Genomic DNA, 17,999 nt, shown 5'->3' on the forward strand with positions numbered 1-17,999 from the left:
AAGTCGCCTAGCTATGGGGAAGTCGTATTTCACTGGGGTCTGGGAGACACTGTGTTTTTTGGAGGTTGTCTATAAACCAAGGCATTAGAATTGCAAACCTGGTGGGAGCCTGTTCAACTCTCCGGGTGCCCGACTCCCCAAAGAAGGGAAGGTGAGCTCCTGCTCAAGCCCCTTATTCTGTGACAAGGCCCAGAGGGCTCAAGAGAGAATCCCAGTAAGCAATGTGCTCACTTGGACTGGAAGGGAAGGCCGGTCTGTCTACACTGGCAGAAATCGAAGTTCACTTTATCTGTACCGGTGGAGATCAGGGGTCCAACTGCCTTCACTAGTCCATCTACACCAGCGAACATCAGAGACCCCAAGTCCCGGAGGCTTCTGGAGAACAAAGTAAAAGCAAACGCCACCGCCGCTCCAGCTCCAAGAGGGAGGCGCCGCGACGGGCCCCGCCCAGGTGAGAGCGCGGGGTCCGGGCCCTGGCGCTCCCGGTGCGGGAGGACCCCACTCCCGCCCGCAAGCCCCAGGGGGGCAGGAATTAGACTCCGCCCCCCGCCCCTCCCGGGAGCCTCCGCAAGGTGAGACCCCGCCCCTCCCGGGAGCCCCTGAGTTGAGACCCCGCCCCTCCTGGGAGCCCCTGAGTTGAGACCCCGCCCCCTCCTGGGAGCCCGCGAGGTGAGACCCCGCCCCTCCCGGGAGCCCCTGAGTTGAGACCCCGCCCCCTCCTGGGAGCCCCTGAGTTGAGACCCCGCCCCCTCCTGGGAGCCCCTGAGTTGAGACCCCGCCCCCTCCTGGGAGCCCGCGAGGTGAGACCCCGCCCCTCCCGGGAGCCCCTGAGTTGAGACCCCGCCCCCTCCTGGGAGCCCCTGAGTTGAGACCCCGCCCCCTCCTGGGAGCCCCTGAGTTGAGACCCCGCCCCCTCCTGGGAGCCCGCGAGGTGAGACCCCGCCCCTCCCGGGAGCCCCTGAGTTGAGACCCCGCCCCTCCCGGGAGCCGGGCGGGTGGGGGCTGTGTAAGACCCCGCCCCTGACGGGGAGCCCCCCCGAGGCCCCGCCCCCGCCTAGGGGACCCCGCGCGAGGTCAGGTTCCGCCCTCGGGGTCCGCCCACGGCTTCCGCCGCCGCTCCGGGTGGGGGCGCGGCCGGGCAGGGTCCGCCGGCCGGACTGCGGGTCCTTCTCACGCCCCTGCTGCAGGCTGCGGCCTCCGCGGGGACGCGGGCCCCTGAGGCGGGACAAAGGCGGCACCGCCATGGCTCTCAGCGCGGACCGGGGCTCCAGCGCCCAGGTAGGGGCCCTGCGGCGGGGGTGGGGGAGAGGGTCCCGGGCGCCGCCGCGGCAGCCGGGCGAGGAAGCCTGGACCCGCGCGTCTTCGGCAGAGTTTAGCGAACTTTCCCCTTAACCTCATGAATATTTATGAGGAAAATAGGCTTTCCGAGACAGATTCGCGTTCCGGGGGTCTGCGGGGAGTACGGAGCGAGGAGAGGTAAGACCGGCGGCGCTTGCGGAGTCGTCGCCGAGGAGGAGGCTGCCCCTCGGCTCCTCGTCAGCTCGGACCCGGTGGAACCGACCTGCGACCCGCGGCGCCGAGGCGCGGAGCTCTCACTGAGGGAAATCCCGGGATTGGCTTCTGGGTCGGAACCCCGTTGATTTAAATAATAAACATTGATTTAAATAATGAGCAAAGAGAGCCATTTCAGATTTGGGAAAACGGGATGGAAGCTGCTTCGTATTGCTTCGTGGGAAATGCGCAGAGTGTACGGGGTTTGTCCTTCCCTTTTTCCTGTGGAACTAGATTGAAGTGTTTCGGTGGAGCAATCACATTCGCTCCACTCTTGTTTCCCAGCAGCGTTTTTACTTAAAAAGTTTAGTTGGTACTTTTCGGGTGTCTAATTAACAATTAAAACATATAATTCAAAATTAAGTTACAGGTAGTTGAAACTGTGCGTAATTAATACCTTACGAAATGGTTGTGCTAACCCGGAGCGGCCAGGGAGCGGATGAGCGCCTCAGCTTCGTGGAGAGAGGTTTGGAAGTGGACAGAAGTGAGGTTCGGCCTCCGTTTCCCCAGGCTGCCTCCCATCCACAGGGTCTCCGCGTCAGGAGGAACTTTGGAGGCCACTTTATTATGCAGGATGCTTGCTCTCAGTGAAACATACTCAAAGGCTGAGATGTTTAACAGCTACAGGTTTCCATTCACCATGAGATCCTATCTGAGGAGCTGGGCATCTGCCACCGGGGTAACAAACCCACTTTTGCTTCTGAGGTGGCACCGCGTTTTGATCTCGCTGTGCTGGGTCTAGGAGGCCCATGTGCAAGGAGGCCTGGGTTGGGAGCAAAGTGGGCTGTCCAGATGGGCCGCAGAAAGCAGAGCCCTGACCTTCCCAGTGGGTGGTGGGCCTGGGTGCCAGGTAACCTGTGGTTAGCGGGACAGTCCTCACCTCTTATTCCACTAGAGGGTCCCGGACGGATGGGTCTAGTGTGAAGTGGCCTTGGTGAAATTAAGGACTTTGTGTCTGTGGCATGTTAGTTCACAGTGGTGGTCTCACATGAATACTTGTAAAAGCTAAGGAAATGAAGTCGGCCCTGAATTTGCGTTGCGATGTGTATTCACCGGTTGAATTATCCAACCCAACATAGGAGCCCGCTCCCAGGTTCCCAGATCTCAGTGGTTTTTTAAGAGAATCATTCAAGCCCAGTTCACATGCCGCTGCCTCCCTCCTTGCACACAAAATGAATGTGTCTTCTCTTTATGCTTGAATAAAAATACCCGTCACATAGATCCTGCTAGCCCCTAATAGAGGGGGGTGGGGGTGAGGGGCCTGGGGATTAAGGCTTCTTCACCTGCATCCCTTGGCCCAGGCTCACTGGTCCAGCTGAGGAGAATGAGCCCAGCACACGTCTGAGGGGTGAGAAGTCAAGAGAGGAGACTGGGGTGAGGGAGGTCAGGTTGCAGAAGGTGGGCTGAGCGATCCTCTGTTAATCCTGGGGTGCCTGGGGATTCTGTGGTCCTGTGAGGAGAAGGCATCCCGCCTTTGCTAATTACCCTACAAGGGGCCAGGAGGGCAGGTGCCCGTGGAGTGGGGAAGAGGCACCAGACCCCAACCTGGTGCCCAGAGAACAGGCCTGTCGTCTTAGAGATTGGATGTGTACCTGCATCCACCCTTTATTAGCTGTCAGCCTTTGGGTTGGTAGTTCAGCCTCTCCGAGCTTCAGTCTGTGCATAGTGTGTAGAAATAACACATGGCCCACGTACCTCTTGGAGCACCATAGGGTCTAATTTAAAAATGGATGCGTAGATGCATCTGGAAAGGAAACCCAGTTCATCATTTAGATAAATGTCCCCAAGTCGAATGCTACCCCTGTCCTAATATCTGGGTCACTTTTCCAGGTGTCTTCAGGTGTCTCTGTTCACATCTGGGCCCAAATTCTCAAAAACAGCTTTCAGATGCTTTTAGACAAGCGTCTGACCTTATAGAATTTTCCCCAACACTGAGAAACTCAGATTGTGCAAAAGATACTTTGTGTTGAATTTCTTTTACATCACTTTAAAACTACTTATGTTTCTGCCCTGGCCAGTGTTCCTAAGTGGTTAGAGCATCTGCCCTGAAGGGTTGCTGGTGCAATTCCCAGTCAAGGGCACTACCTGGGTTGCAGGTTTGATCCCTACCCCGGTTGGGGCTTGTGCGAGAAGCAACCAATTGATGTTTCTCTCTCATCCATGTTTCTCTCTCTCTGTCCCCCTCCCTCCCTTTCACTCTCTCTAAAAATCAATGGAAAAAATATCCTCTGATGAGGATTAATAAAAACAAAACAAACAAAAAGGCTACTTATGTTTCTGAGACCTAGAAACAGGGTTGAATCTAATGCGACAACAGTTAGGAATTAATTAATTTGAACTTCTGCACTAGAATTAATCAAGTCAGCAAGGTAATAAATATGTGTACCTCTCCTAGAGGTCTCACCTGCTTACAGCCCCCTGACCCAGGGACCCCCCCAGTCCTGGTAGGCATCACCCTCACACACTCCCAGCCCCTTTCCTGTTTGGTTTCTCCATATTTGGGTTTCCTCCATACGAGGGTCTAAACTTAAATCACCTGTGTCTGGCTCTCCTTGATTGCTTGTCTCTCCAGGCTTTGTTTCAGGTTCCCCTTGTGTCTCTGGTGCCTGGAATTGTGCATGGCACACAGTAGGTGTCACATGATGGTGACCCTCCCCTCTTTTCCTAAAGCCCACTTTCATTCCCCTTCCCAATCCCAACCTTCTGTGGGCCACACAGAAGCAGAGCCTGCCCTGTGGAATCTGAGGGAGCAGCCAGGGCATAGCTCATTCTGGGAAACCTTGTTTGTCTAAGTGGGATACAGTCAAAGCAGACCGAAGACAATTACAGAGAAAGGCTCAATAAACTCTGGTGTGACATAATGAATGTGCTTCGTGTGTGTGTTTTGGGGGAGGGGATGATGGTGAACAGAGCAGAAAAGAAATGCCTGAATTAATTTCAAGTGAGTGCAAAGGGCAGCCAGGAGGAGGACCCCTCCTTTCATTGTCAAGTAGAAGAGATGTGGTTTGGCTTGGTAGAAACTCTGACCTGTAATTAGCTGTGGGCCATCAGGTGACTTTGCCTGGCTAGTGAAGGAGTTGAAATGAGTTTCTGAGAGCTCTTGACTCTGTCCCTGCTACAATGAGACAAAGAGCTGTGTGACACAGAGGTAGTGGCTTGGTGTTTGGGATGTAGGCTGTGCAGCTGGGGTGAAGGTGGGGCTGCGGGTGAGGGTGCCTGGGTTCAGTCCTGGTTTTCCCATGAGTGGGTGGCATGCCAGCCCCTCACCTCACTGTCTTTAGAATGGGGGTGATAACAGCATTACAGTGTGCTTAGAACAGTGTCTGCAGTACTTGAAAAATGTCAGGGGCTATTTTGTGATTCTGTAGAGAGAGATTTTCCTACAAATAAGAGGTAAAAAGAATTGAGTTTCAATTTTTTGTCAAATCACTTAAGGAAAAATATTCACTGAAGTTATTTTCAAGGCATTTTTATACTCAAAGATATCAACTGAGAAGAGGAATTACAACTGCAATTATGTACTATTTCTAACAAAATAATCATCTGTTTTTTAAAAAGAAATGTTTTGTAGAAGTGCCCGAATCAATAGGCCATGTACTCCACTTGGTTCCAGGGTCTCAGAGCTTTTCTTCTGGATTATTCAGAGACTAAAGAAAACCTCATTGGAGCAAGCACTTAGCGTAGAGTGCCACATTAGGCAGAGGAGTGAGCATTTAGTTCTCAAACTGACATTTGTGTGTCCAGAGACTCTAACATCCCTGACTGTGGCACAGAGACTCACAGTGCCAGTGACATGTACTGACTTAGCCTCAGAGACTAATGTAACCTGTCCCCAAAGCACAACATTAAATAAAAGCATGTGCAAGGGTTGTTAGGGATAGAGAGCAATAGCAACAAATGAGGAAAAAAGATCTTAGCACAATTTCTGGAAGGTACTGTAACTAATTTAAAAAAATTTATTGAGGTGAAATTCACATAACAAAAAATTAACCATTTTAGAGCAAACAATTCAGTGACATTTAGTACATTTATAGTGCTGTGCAACCACCTCTATCTAGTTCCAGAACATTTATGTCACCCCACAGTCAACCCCCACACCCATTAAGCAGGTTCCCCCTATTCCACCCTCTCCAGCACTAATGTGCTGTGTGGTTTTACCTACTCTGAATACTTCATGTTAATGAAATCATACAGTGTGTGACTCTTTAAATTGTGTTAAAATACATATAACATGGAGCTGCCATGGAGCTGCCGTGGAGCTGCCAGACGGGCCCGCCCTGCTATGGCCGAGAACAACTGGGGCAGGGTGAGGGTGCTGCGCAAGAAGAGCCCCATAGCCGCGCATGCCAAGTCCTAGCAGTCCATCCTAGTGGCTCTGAGGAGAAGAGAGGTGGAGACTTCCAAGAAATGGGCCACTGGCCAGAACAAACAGCATTTGATCACGAAGAACATGGCCAAGCTGGACTGGGAGACTGAGGAGCTACACCATGACCTGTGACCCTGAAGGTGGACAGGGTGATCCAGCAGGGCCGGCAGAGCAAGGCACTGACGCAGAAGACAAAATCAGTGACACGCCGCAGGTCATCGTGGACTCCAAGAGTATATGGGCCATTTCTGATAACCAGGTTCTGGGCAAAATTGAGAGAGCCATGGGCCTCAAGCTCCAAAGAAGGATTTGGGAAGCCAGTTGAGCAGGGACCAAGGGTGAAATGAATACAAAGCCTCGAAATCAGTGCCTTCTGGCTGATCTCATCTGGCTGGTTCCCCTTACCACCCACACCAGCATGGGTCTCTTCATGTGACCGAGCAGAACTCAGGGTGTCAACCCTGCCCGGGAAGCCCCTCAACCTGAACCTGCTGTCAAACAAAACCCTGTGAAGTGTTTACTTCTCCTGATTGTTTTTCCTTCCTACCCCCTAATCTCAAATTGAGGTGCAAAATGCCACCTTCCTCTCCTAGGGTGTTGGCCCAATTGTGGGTGTGGTTCCTGGGAGTGCTGAGTGGGAGCCCCTCACATGGGTGTATGTGGAGTGGCATGGCCCAATCTGGTCCAGGAGAGGGAAGATGCCGCCTCCAGTGTAGCTCTTAGAGACACTAACAAATGTTCACTGCCCTTGGGGGAAAAAAAAAAAAGCGCATAACATGAAATTTACCATTGTAACCATTTTAAGTGTACAGTTCAGTGTATTAAGTACATTCACGTTGTTGTGCAGCGGTTACCTCCATCCATCCCCATAACTCCTTTGTCTTGTAAATCAGAAGCTCTGTGCCTATTAAATCCTAACTCCCCATCCCCTTAACCCACAGCCCTTGGAGACCATCATTCTACTTTCTGTCCCTATGATTGTGACAACTCTTTAAGTACCTCATAAAAGTAGAATCACACAGTATTTGTCTTGTTGTGACTGTTTATTTCATGCAGCATAAAGTCTGCAAGGTCAATCCATGTTATAGCATGTGTCAGAATTTCCTTCCTTTTTAAGGCTTAATAATATTCCTTTATATACATATACCACATTTTGCTTACCATTTATATGTTGGTGGATATTGGGCTGTTTTTATCTTTTGACTTTTGTGAATAGTGCTGCTATGAAAATGTATTTAGAGGATTTTGTGTGTACAGCTATTTTCATTTCTTTGGGTGTATACCTAGGAGTAGAATTTCAGGGTCACATGATAATTCCATGTTTAACTTTTTGATGAACCACTACACTGTCTTTCACAGCAGCTGAACCATTTTACATTCCCACCAGCAATGTAGAGGGTTCCAATTTCTCCACAGCCTCACCAACACTCATTTTCTGGTTCTAAAAAATTATTATTATAGTCGTCCTAATGAGTATGAAGTATTTCACCATGGTTTTGGTTTGCATTTCCCTAATGACTACTGATGTTAAGCATTTTTTCATGTGTTTATTGACCATCTGTATATCTTTGGAGAGCTGTCTATTCAAGTCCTTTGGCCATTTTGAAATTGGATTGTTTGTCATTTTGTTGTTGAGTTTCAACAGTTCTTTGTATATTTTGGAAACTGGATCTTATCAGATATGTGGTTTGTAAATATTTTCTCCTATCTGTTGATTAGCTGTTTAGTTCCTTGATAGGGTTCTTTGATGCACAAAAATTTTTAATTTTGATGAATTCCAATTTATTTATATATACATAAATATATATTTGGTTTTGTTTGGAGTGTTATATTTAAGAAATCATTGCCACATACAAGGTCATTAAGATTTAATGTTTTTTGTACACAAGTGATGAATAATAAAACTGGTAAAAATGGGGGGAAAAAGATTTAATGTTTTTTTCTAAGAGTTTTATAGTTTTAGCTCTTACATTTAGGTCATTGATCCATTTTTAGTTAATTTTTGTGTATGTTGTGAGATAGGGATCCATTGTCATTCTTTTCTGTGTGGATATCCACTTTTTCCAGCACCACTTGTTGAAATTGTTAATGTCCAAACCTGTAGAGAATTTTTATGACTTTATTTGAGACAAACTGACTACAATTGATGGGAAGCAAAATCTCAACAGATTGAGAAAATGCTCCAGAGAATGGCAGTTTTGCAGCTTATTTTATACATTAGAATCAAAGGAGGAGATGTGAAGGGGGTTACATGAATTCCATTGGTGGTAAATTAAGGGGGGGAGAAAACAAAGCGGGGAAATCTCAGAGGTTGGATAAAAAACAAAACAGAGAGACACATTGGCGTGTACAAGATAGTCAGCATTTACAGCACATAAAGATGGTATTCATGAAACAAGATAACAACGAAGGGTTCTGTGGTCTCTTGCAGAAGATTACTCTGATATTTCAAAAATACGTTTGTTACCTTAGATGCAAAAGAGACAATAGACAGACTTATTTAAAGTGAAACTTGACCTTTGTCAAGGAAGCTACAGGTCGAGGACGTGACTACCTTCCATGACCTACTTCTAGTTAGGAATTGGTATGTTCAGACCACCCTATGTGGTTACTTTCAGTCTGAGTTTGTAAGGCCCACCATGCAGGCCTGCCCTGAGCTTATCAGGTTTAGTATGTGGCCCCTTTTTGTCCACAAAATCAGTTTTTGCCCATTGAATAGTCTTTGAACCCTGGCTGAAAGTGAATGGACTGTAGTTTTATGGGCTTATTTCTGGACCCTCCATTCTGTAGAGAATTTTTATGAGTTTATTTGAGCCAACTGACAACGTATGCCAGGGAGCAAGATCTCAGATTCTCAGGAGAATAACAGTTTGCAGTTGCTTTTATGCATTTGGACTTAAGGAGGGAACATAAGGAAGATCACATGAAGGTGGGAGAGAGCAAGGCAGGGATTGGATTAGAAGGAGGGGTAAAAGGGGGCATTTCTAGATACACAGAAACAACAAACCGGGCCTACTTAAGGCAAAGACAAACCTTTTAGTAAAGAAGTTATATGCCTGGGGTCTGACTACCCACCATGACCTGCCTGGTTAGAAATTTATGATCAGATCACCCTGTGAGGTTACTTACTATAGAACCCATTTTTCTTCTATAATGCCCCCTTTTAGTCATAAATCTATCTAAAGGATGCATTAATGACCAATCTTGATCTGCTAAGGTGGTTTTACAGCACTAGGAAGGATTGTTCCTAGGAAGTCTCAGTATTGATGTTATCTTGTTGACCATTGGGGATGGGGCAGTGCTGTAATCATGGGCTGTGAGTTGAGACCAGATTTTTGTGAAATGGGAAAGGCAGGTAAATGGAAGGCAGTCCGGTCTTAAGGCTTTTATTGTGAAAAAGAACTGAATTATTTCTATCCTGTGAACTGTCATGATCTGAATCTTGCCTTCTGCCTTGTTTTTCTGTATCTGGCATCTAGTATAACATTTACATTGCCGTAAAAAGAGTATTAACAGTTATCTTATACGTGTTCAGTTGGACTATATAGAAAAACCCTCCAAACAAGTATAACTATTATTATGACTAATATCTGCAGACAGATAAAGACAATGAAACAGAATGGTTTCTGAGTTCAGTATCAGTCCGTCGGTACACAGGCCTTGTTGACGTCTTGGGATTGCTATCTACCTCTGATGTCAGTGGCTTTCATCCTTGAGGAGTTTTTGATGTCCCTTAGAGGCAGAGGCAAGTGTCAGATGGGGTAGATGTCCATTCGTCATTAGGCTCCTTCTAAGCTCTGATCCAGCAAGGTTGGAGAGCATCTTTTATTCTTTGTCCTTTCCAATAAACAAAAATCTTCAGGTGACAGTCAATGATCTTTGTCTTCCGAGAGCTCACTGTGAAAGGAAGCGTTTACCAACTTGGCATTTTCCAGAAGTAATTCTTTCAAACCTTGGCAATAGGGTAAGATGTCTCCTTTCAATAATGTCAGCTCCTAAGTTCCTTTGTTTAAATTAAGTTTAAATGCATGTGATGCATGGAGGAGTACAAAAAACAAAAAATGGGGAGTCAGGGAGCCAGGAAAAGACCAAGTGGCTGGGTTTCCCATGGCCCCAGCTATTCTTGTTTTATCACTAACGTCCGTAAACATATTTCATAGACATCAAAGTCAGTTATTAACATGGACTTATTTTTGTAAAACCCAGGTAAAAGAAAGACATGTCTGTTTTACTTAAACCAACAAACTTAAGCTAGCTTTTATTTACTAAAGATTAATCTTAGAGTACATGAACTTGAAAAGGGAGAGATTAACCAAAGAATTTAGATGCATATATGCATAACCCATGGCCACAGACAATAGTGTGGTAAAGTCCTGGGGTGAGGGGAGTGGGGTGGAGGGTGTCAATGGGGGGGAAAACGGGACATCTGTAATACTTTCAACAATAAAATACATTTTTTTAAAAAAGAAAAGCATGAGTTAGTTTCTGTATTTCTGCGACTTCTAGAATACCCATTCCTTACAAGCTCTTGCCTTTAAATTAATTTTAACAATATCATCAATAGGTAGGATATTATCTCACATGAACAACATACATTTATAGACTCACACAAACAGACACAGAGAACAGTTGAGTCCAAATGTTATTTTGGTGGCATTTACAATTTATATCTGTCCTTGACAAGTCAAGTTCCAAATGACCTTCCCCCTTTTCAAATAAGGACAGCCATTTTTAATACCTCTAAGAATTGGGTTGCCACTTAAATGACATTATAGGTTGATCCGTTTATCTAAATGCTTTCTCTCCCTTTTTTTCTTTTCTTGTAAACCCTTTTACATAGTTTCATTTTAGCTTAGAGGAGTAAGCCTTTTTAAGTTCTGAGACAGTCCCTAATCATTTTCTTTCTATTTACTCTGCCTAATTGTAAAGCTGGCTTTTTCTACTTGTGCACACAGAAATTAATTTAGAAGTATCAAAGGGTCCTCATCTTGGCCACCTTAGTATTAATAGGAGGCTGACTATAGGTGGGCTTGTCGGCCTTGGAGTCACAATTTTCCATGTTAATTTTTTTTTTTTTAATATATCTTTATTGATTTCAGAGAGAGGAAAGGAGAGAGAAAGAGAGAAATAGAAACATCAATGATGAGAGAGTCATTGATCAACCCCACAACCGGGCATGTGCCCTGACCGGGAATCGAACCCTGATCGCCTGGATCCTAGGTCGACGTTCAACCGCTGAGCCACGCCCGGCCGGGCTCTATGTTAATTTTGAAGTCTGTATAGCCTGAACAAACTTATAGGGAAAACCAGCCTTTATGCGCACTTCTCTGGAGGAGTCAAATGGGATGGATATTCCCACAGGACCACTTCACACTCTGGGGGACATTTTTCCTCTTGAAACTCCACAAAGATTCTTAGTTACCTAACAATACCCAAGCAAGGGCCAGCAAGAGCTTACCAGATGTCACGAGAGCCTCTTTTCAAACCTCTCGGGGTGAACCCCTTCCTTCTCCCTGGGGTTCCCGCTGTCTTCTCCAGGATTGGCTGCATTACCACACTGGATAGCCCCGGCACCCATCTCCACCACTTTGGATTCGGGGGTCTGAACAGATCATCACCCCACTTGCCATTCAAGTTGGGGAAGCAAGTGTCCTTTCTCCTTTGGAGCTAAAGAGATTCAGTCTCTCTGTTAACCAGCAAAGATTTTGTTCAGATTGCTTTGAATACTATTGATTTCTTAACAATATTAAATATTTCAATTCATGAATGCAGGATGTTTTCCATTTACTTAGGCTTCTTCAACTTTGCCCAGCAATGCTGTGTAGTTTTCAGTATACAAGTCTTTCATCTCACTGGTTAACTGTATCCTAGGTATTTTATTCCTTTTGGATGCTATTGTATAATGGAACTGTTTTCTTAATTCCCTTTTTGGATTGTTCATTGCTAGAAATACAGCTGATTTTTGCATGTTGATCTTGTACCCTGCAACTTTGCTGAATCCATTTATTAGCCTTAGTTGGTTCTTTGTTGATTCTTTGGGATTTTCCACATATAAGATCGTGTCAGCTGCAAAAAGAGACAGTTTTACTTCTTCATTTCTAATTTGAAGGCTTCATTCTCGATTTTCCTTTCCAGACTTTGTTGACTGGTGACACATTTCTCAGGGCTCATTGGTTTTGAGTTCAAAAACACAGCATATGGGATGGGAGACCAGTGCTCCCACCCTGGGAGGAGAGGGGCGTTGGACGGCACTGACCAGAGAACCCAGGGACATGTTCTAACCGCACACATCTGTTTCCCCAAATGTTCCCCCTGTATGCAGGGACAGGATTCTGCATCCTCATGACTTGCTCCTGTCCACACACCTCTGCACTGCGTTCTACCATCACTCTTGATTTACTGCCATTATTTGTGGAATTCCTGCCAGATCCTTGTGAGAGTTCTGCAAGCCTGATCATGCCTTCTGCAGTTGAAGCACTGTACTGAAAGGCCACAGAGGTCAAATAACTTGCTAGTGTCTAATCAAAATTCCTCACTCACCACCACCTCTCCCTCACCTCCCCCTTCCTCACCTCCACCCTTCCTCACCTGTACTCATCTCCACCCCTCACTCACCTCCACCTACCATCTCCACCCTTATTCACTTCTACCCTCACTCACCCACCTCTTCCCCAATATCCTACCCCCCCCACTCACCCTGACTCTTCACTCACCTTCACTTCTCACCTCCACCCTCAGTCATCTCCATCGTCATTCGCTTCCCACTCTTCACTCACCTCCCACCCTTCACTCAAAGGTGAGGTCAGTTGGGAGAGAAGCAAATTGTGAAAATTAAGGGTAATAAACCTGTGGTCAGTTGAGCTGAGAACTACCACCTAATGGACTCAAGGAAGCCAACATCTTATAAGTAGAATGGCCATATAATTTATTGTCCAAATTGGAACACTTTGAAGGGGAAAAGAGAGATAATGCCAGGACCACAGGTGAGAACCAAAATTGGGGACACTTGTGACTTGGAATATCATTTCTGACTGGAGACTGCGTTGTAAACGACAGGGGTAGGTACCCACTGTAGGTGGGCATGCTCATAAACTGGGTGTCTACCCACTCTCTCCCAAAGCCAGGTGCTATAAATCCAGTGGTAGCACTTCAGACCCATGCTGTGCAGACATCCTGGCTACACAGCATGCAGCCAGCCCCCAGAAGACGTGGACACACCCTCTGTCCTCACAACCCAGACCACTGTTAGGGCTCTGCCAGGCCCAGGCTGCTTGTATGTTGAGCCTGGCCACCACTGGGCATTACACCTTTTGTCAGTGGTTTTCCAGTCTGTACCAACACCTCCTTTTTTCTATGATACATTTGTCTTTCAGAGCTCCCCTGTTCTGGAATACCAACAGTTGGTAAGCCTCCTGCCATGCCCATTCTGAGTGTGGTTCGGGCTCCAGCTTCATCTTTAGACTTAGGATCTCTAAGAGTTTCGTTGAGCATGTTTCTCTTGGTCTCTCTTTGGTCCCCATGTTGGATACCTCAGGAGCCTGTTCACATTATGTACAGCCAGGTCTCCCTTTGCCTGATGCCATGTGCTTCCTGCACCAGCCCAGTGATGTCTTTCTTGACCAGGGAGGCCGTGCAAAGGACACCTTAGCACTCCAAGTACATACATCACAGGTTTCTCATTAGAATAACTTTTTGCTATTGTTTTTATCGTGTGTATAGAGCTTGCATTTCCCTTAAAATACCTTAAAGTGTGCTTTACCCTCTGCCACTTTCCTCTTCCTTCCTGCACTCCAGTAATGCCTCATGAGGTGTTCCTACAGAGCTTTCCCAACCAGGCATGCAATCTTGGATTCTTTACCCTCCCTCTGGAAAGCACAAAGGTACTTCAGTCCAGGCCCAGCACCAGTTCCTGAGAAACCTCAACCCAGTGTGTGCAGTCATCACCTGTCCCGCTGAAACTAAAGATTAAGTCTAAATCATGAGATCCTTTAGGAAAAGCACAGGAATCATGTAATTTAAAGCACATCTGTGGTTTTCCATTAGTACCATAAACTGGGCCTTCTTTTTTTTTTTTTAAATATATCTTTATTGATTTCAGAGAGAGGAAGGGAGAGGGAGAGAGAGAGATAGAAACATCCATGATGAGAGAGTCATTGATCGGCTGCAGCCCGTAACCCGGGTATGTGCCCTGACTGGGAATCGAACCCTGATTGCCTGGATCCTAGGTTGACGCTTAACCCCTGAGCCACGCCCGGCCAGGCTGGGCCTTCTTATCTTAATTGTTAAAGTGAAATTAGGACCTGTGTACCAGCTACGTTCAAGGCACCCTCAAGCAGAGAAACACTGCCAGTCTGAGAGGAACTTTTCTAGGATTCCTGTATTCCCGTCTTGAAGTACCCCAAATCAGGCTCCTGACTGTAGTCACAGCTATAGCACCCCAGTTGTGGCCTGGGATCCCTGCTCATAGGATGCCTTGGAAAGACGTTTTTAAACTAGCAGTGCAGATATACAATGTCCCACTCCCACTCTGCATTTTGATACATACTCCTCTTTTATTTATGTTGGAATATAATCTGAAAGTGTAAAACAAACAACCTTGTAATTTGGTGATTTCAGTGGAATATTCTGTCAGATCTACAATTTAGAAAAATTAGTTTCAACCATTTCCTCAAGAGTATCAGCTGGAATTAGTTGTTTCTCTGTTGGAAATTGCATGGGAAAGGTGTGGGGACGCCAGGTGTGCTGGCTGAAGCCAGGAAGCCAGGCAGACGCTGGCAAAGCAGCTGGACTCAGACAAAAGGGAACTTACTCTGGTTTTGAAGGTGGTTTGTTGTGGCTCAATTTAAAAGATGTGAACTAAAAAGGACAACAGGAAACTTGGAGGCATGAGGCTAAGGTTTGCTCTTTATACTTGAGAAGCGACACATCTCATTGAGCGACACCTTTCAAGAGCACTTTCCTTTCCTGACCTAGGCTTTTTCAGACAAGTTAAGCAGGAAGGATGGCTCCTATCAGTCGTCCCCCTAAAGAACTGTAGATATGGGTGCAGAGCCAAATAGGGGCTCGGGGGCCAAGCAGGCCCAACCTCATTGGGGTGTTTCTCCGCTCGCCCATGCTCTGTGCTGGACCGATGGAGCGCTCAGCGTAGAAAGTTAAGTGTGGTGTAATCAGGAGTACAGGAGATGTTTTAAGTTGATGTAATCTTTCTGGTCCGGCCATGGTTTAGAACAAACAAAACTCTTACTTCCAGCTGAAATGACATTTTGGCACGAGGAACCCAGTCTGGACTGCTGGTGGTTAATAACAGTCTTGTACACTTTTTGTCGAGTACCTTCAAAGAACTAAGAGAAGTAAAGAACTAAATTCGGCCAAAATGCCTTGAAAACCAACATCTCATTGTCAGTTTGCCTTTTGTGTTAAAAAATAAAAAGCTTTGAAGTCCTTTTAAGATAAAATAAGTTGTTACCATTGTGGAATAATTGGTGAATTCGATTTATAGTAATTTTCCTGTTTTACATATGAAAAAACCAGATGTGCAGAACTCTCAGGGACTTTGTACTATGAAATAGCCAATATACAATCCAGGGTGATATTTACATGTGGTGTCATCACACTCCCCCCATCCCCGCAACCACCACCTTTGCCTTGGGCCTCGGGGACACAGCTCACTGCTTAGCCAGACTCTTCTTCATTGGCACCTCCACTCGGTCCTCCTGGGGCCCTTACTGGGTCCTGTTTCTCATCCTGCCGGCTCTGTCTTCTATCTGCTGAGGGCAGGACTGGGTCTGTTGACCGACCACTGCAGGATCAGCAAGTAAACAGTAAGGTGGGGTCACTTCCTGGTCGCTGATGGCATGATGGGCTCCTGTGCCCAGGGCAGGCCTTGTTCTGGGACTTTATGCTTGCAGCTGCTTTTGTCCTGAATACAGACCAAGTGAACATACAACAGGTGGCAAGGGTTGTGCTTGACTCCTCATGTGCAGCCATCATTCCCTAACATGCTGCACGATAGGAGCACCCTAAGACTTTCACAGCCCCCCATTTGGGAATTCCCCTGTAGCTTATTAGGCTGTCAAATGCAAAAAAGGATAACAGACCTTTAAATGACTGCTTTAGACATTCCCATGCACTTGATCATGAGTAGAAATGAGCCAGCCCCAACAGACAGTGGTGTCTGGTAGCCATGCCCTCCATTGCAGGCTGAGACTGTCAACTGCCCAGCCTCAGAGCACACGGAGCAAAGCTGTTCCTAGGCTGAATCATGAAGGAAAACATGTCACTGACAATTAGTTGAAATGTGATTGCTGAACTAGAGAATGGTGTGAATAGAGCCCTCACTCCTTCATGTCTTCACCCAGAATTGCAGCCATGCTGAGCCAGGCTCCACACCACGGGGGCAGCAGCCAGGGAGGTGGGTGGGGCTGCCCCTCGGCCGCCTGGCAGGAGTTCCCTCGCTGAGAGTGGGGTCAGCAGGTTTTCTGTGAAAGGAGAAAGTATTTTAGGCTTTGAACGGCCACACGGTCTTGTTCATAACAACTCAACTCTGCTTTTATAGCACAAAAGCAGCCAATAGGCTGAGAGTGACTGTGATCCAACAAAACTTTATTTATGGACACTGAAACTTGAATTTCATATAATTTTCACATCACAAACTAGTGCTCTTCTTTGGTTATTTTTCAACACTGGATCATAGTTTGTGGACTGCTGAGCATTTTATAGACAGCAGCAAGGACAGAGCTGGGATGACACAGGGTGCCCCACCTATCCAGGTGAGATCCTGAGAAAGATTTTCCAAACACCCAGAGGAAGATTCTGAGTGTGCCTGGTAGAGGCAGATTCACTAGGACATAAAATCCCATCAGGTCAAGGTCCATTCTGTGATGTGGTAGGTTTGATAGAATGGCTAATGACATAATTGCAGAGTTAAGGTAGAGTTGTGGGACTGGGTTGTTGTCAGTAATAGGCGTTAAATGTGTGAATGTGGTTGTAAACTGTGATGTGCCCTCAGTTTCCATCACTGTGGTGGTTGTGACATTACAGTTTGGAGGTTCAGAGCCACATGGTGGGCAGGTACATGGATGCCCCACTGGTGGCCTGGGAAGGCCTGGGTTCTTCCTTCAGAACAGCCTAACCTGGCCACCTTATCAAGGCTGCAGTGGTAGCAGCTGCTCTTTGAGTTACACCTGTGCCGCCAAGGACAAGAAGAAAGATGCTGCAAAGTCGGCCAAGAAAGACAAAGACCCAGTGAACAAATCTGGGGCAAGGCCAAAAAGAAGAAGTGGTCCAAAGGCAAAGTTCAGGACAAGCTCAATAACGTAGTCTTGTTTGACAAAGCAACATATGACATACTTGGTAAGGAAGTTACCAGCTGCTGTCTCTGAGAGTCTGAAGATCTGTGGCTCCTTGGCCAGGGCAGCCCTGCAGGAATTCCTCAGTAAAGAACTTATTAAACTAGTTCCAAAGCACAGAGCTCAAATAATTTACACCAGAAACACACACCAAATGTGGGGATGCCCCAGCTGCAGGTGAAGATGCATGAACAACAGGTCCCACCAGCTGTACATTTTGAAAAATAAAACTTTATTAAATTAAAAACAAAACAGCCTAACCCCGGCTGCACCTGCCAGTTCCACAACAGGAAGTTTAGTCTGGCAGCTGGGATAACAGGATGAGCGTGAGATCAGTTTAAAAAGAAACTGGAGCATAAGCCACCTGGAAAGTCCTTGCTCCAGGTGGATCTGAGCATCTGAGGAAGGAAAAAAAAGAAAAGAAAGTGGCGGAACAGCCTCATTCTGCTCATAAACTTGAGAGAAGCCCGTCTGGCGGCTATCCCAGTATGGCTCTGGGCATAAGACTGCAAAGGGGAGCTGTTCTAACACGCTGGCCGCCGGAGACAGTGGCTGGCTGAGTGTTCAGCACTGTTAATGGATTTTCATTGTCAGTGATGCCCAGCACCCCACAATCCTCTGTAATCCGCACACCAGCTTTAAATTGCTGAAGTCAGGTGATTATGTGTTTCATATTTAGTAAGTCGTGTATAAATTCAGAGAAAATGTTTTCAGGGTTATATTTGGAGAGAAAT

The 17,999-nt window shown here is 46.6% G+C and overlaps 1 protein-coding gene and 1 pseudogene across 8 annotated transcripts in view; both read left to right on the top strand.

The window, feature by feature from the left end:
- The first annotated feature begins 1,057 nt into the window (after positions 1-1,057).
- PLEKHG4B (pleckstrin homology and RhoGEF domain containing G4B) overlaps positions 1,058-17,999 on the top strand; it is a 75,892-nt gene continuing 58,950 nt past the window's right edge. For all 7 annotated transcript variants that reach the window (XM_081131958.1, XM_081131962.1, XM_081131963.1 and 4 more), the window contains exon 1: positions 1,058-1,278. In XM_081131958.1, the coding sequence (XP_080988084.1) occupies positions 1,243-1,278 (36 nt within the window). In that variant the 5' untranslated portion in view covers positions 1,058-1,242. The remainder of the gene's footprint in view (positions 1,279-17,999) is intronic.
- LOC308554449 (small ribosomal subunit protein eS25 pseudogene) lies at positions 6,039-17,456 on the top strand (annotated as a pseudogene). Its single transcript has 2 exons — positions 6,039-6,150; positions 16,926-17,456. The product of its transcript is annotated as a small ribosomal subunit protein eS25 pseudogene (transcript).

The sequence above is a fragment of the Miniopterus schreibersii genome (assembly GCF_964146895.1).
Source record: "Miniopterus schreibersii genome assembly, chromosome: 3".
Taxonomy (NCBI): Eukaryota; Metazoa; Chordata; class Mammalia; order Chiroptera; family Miniopteridae; genus Miniopterus; species Miniopterus schreibersii.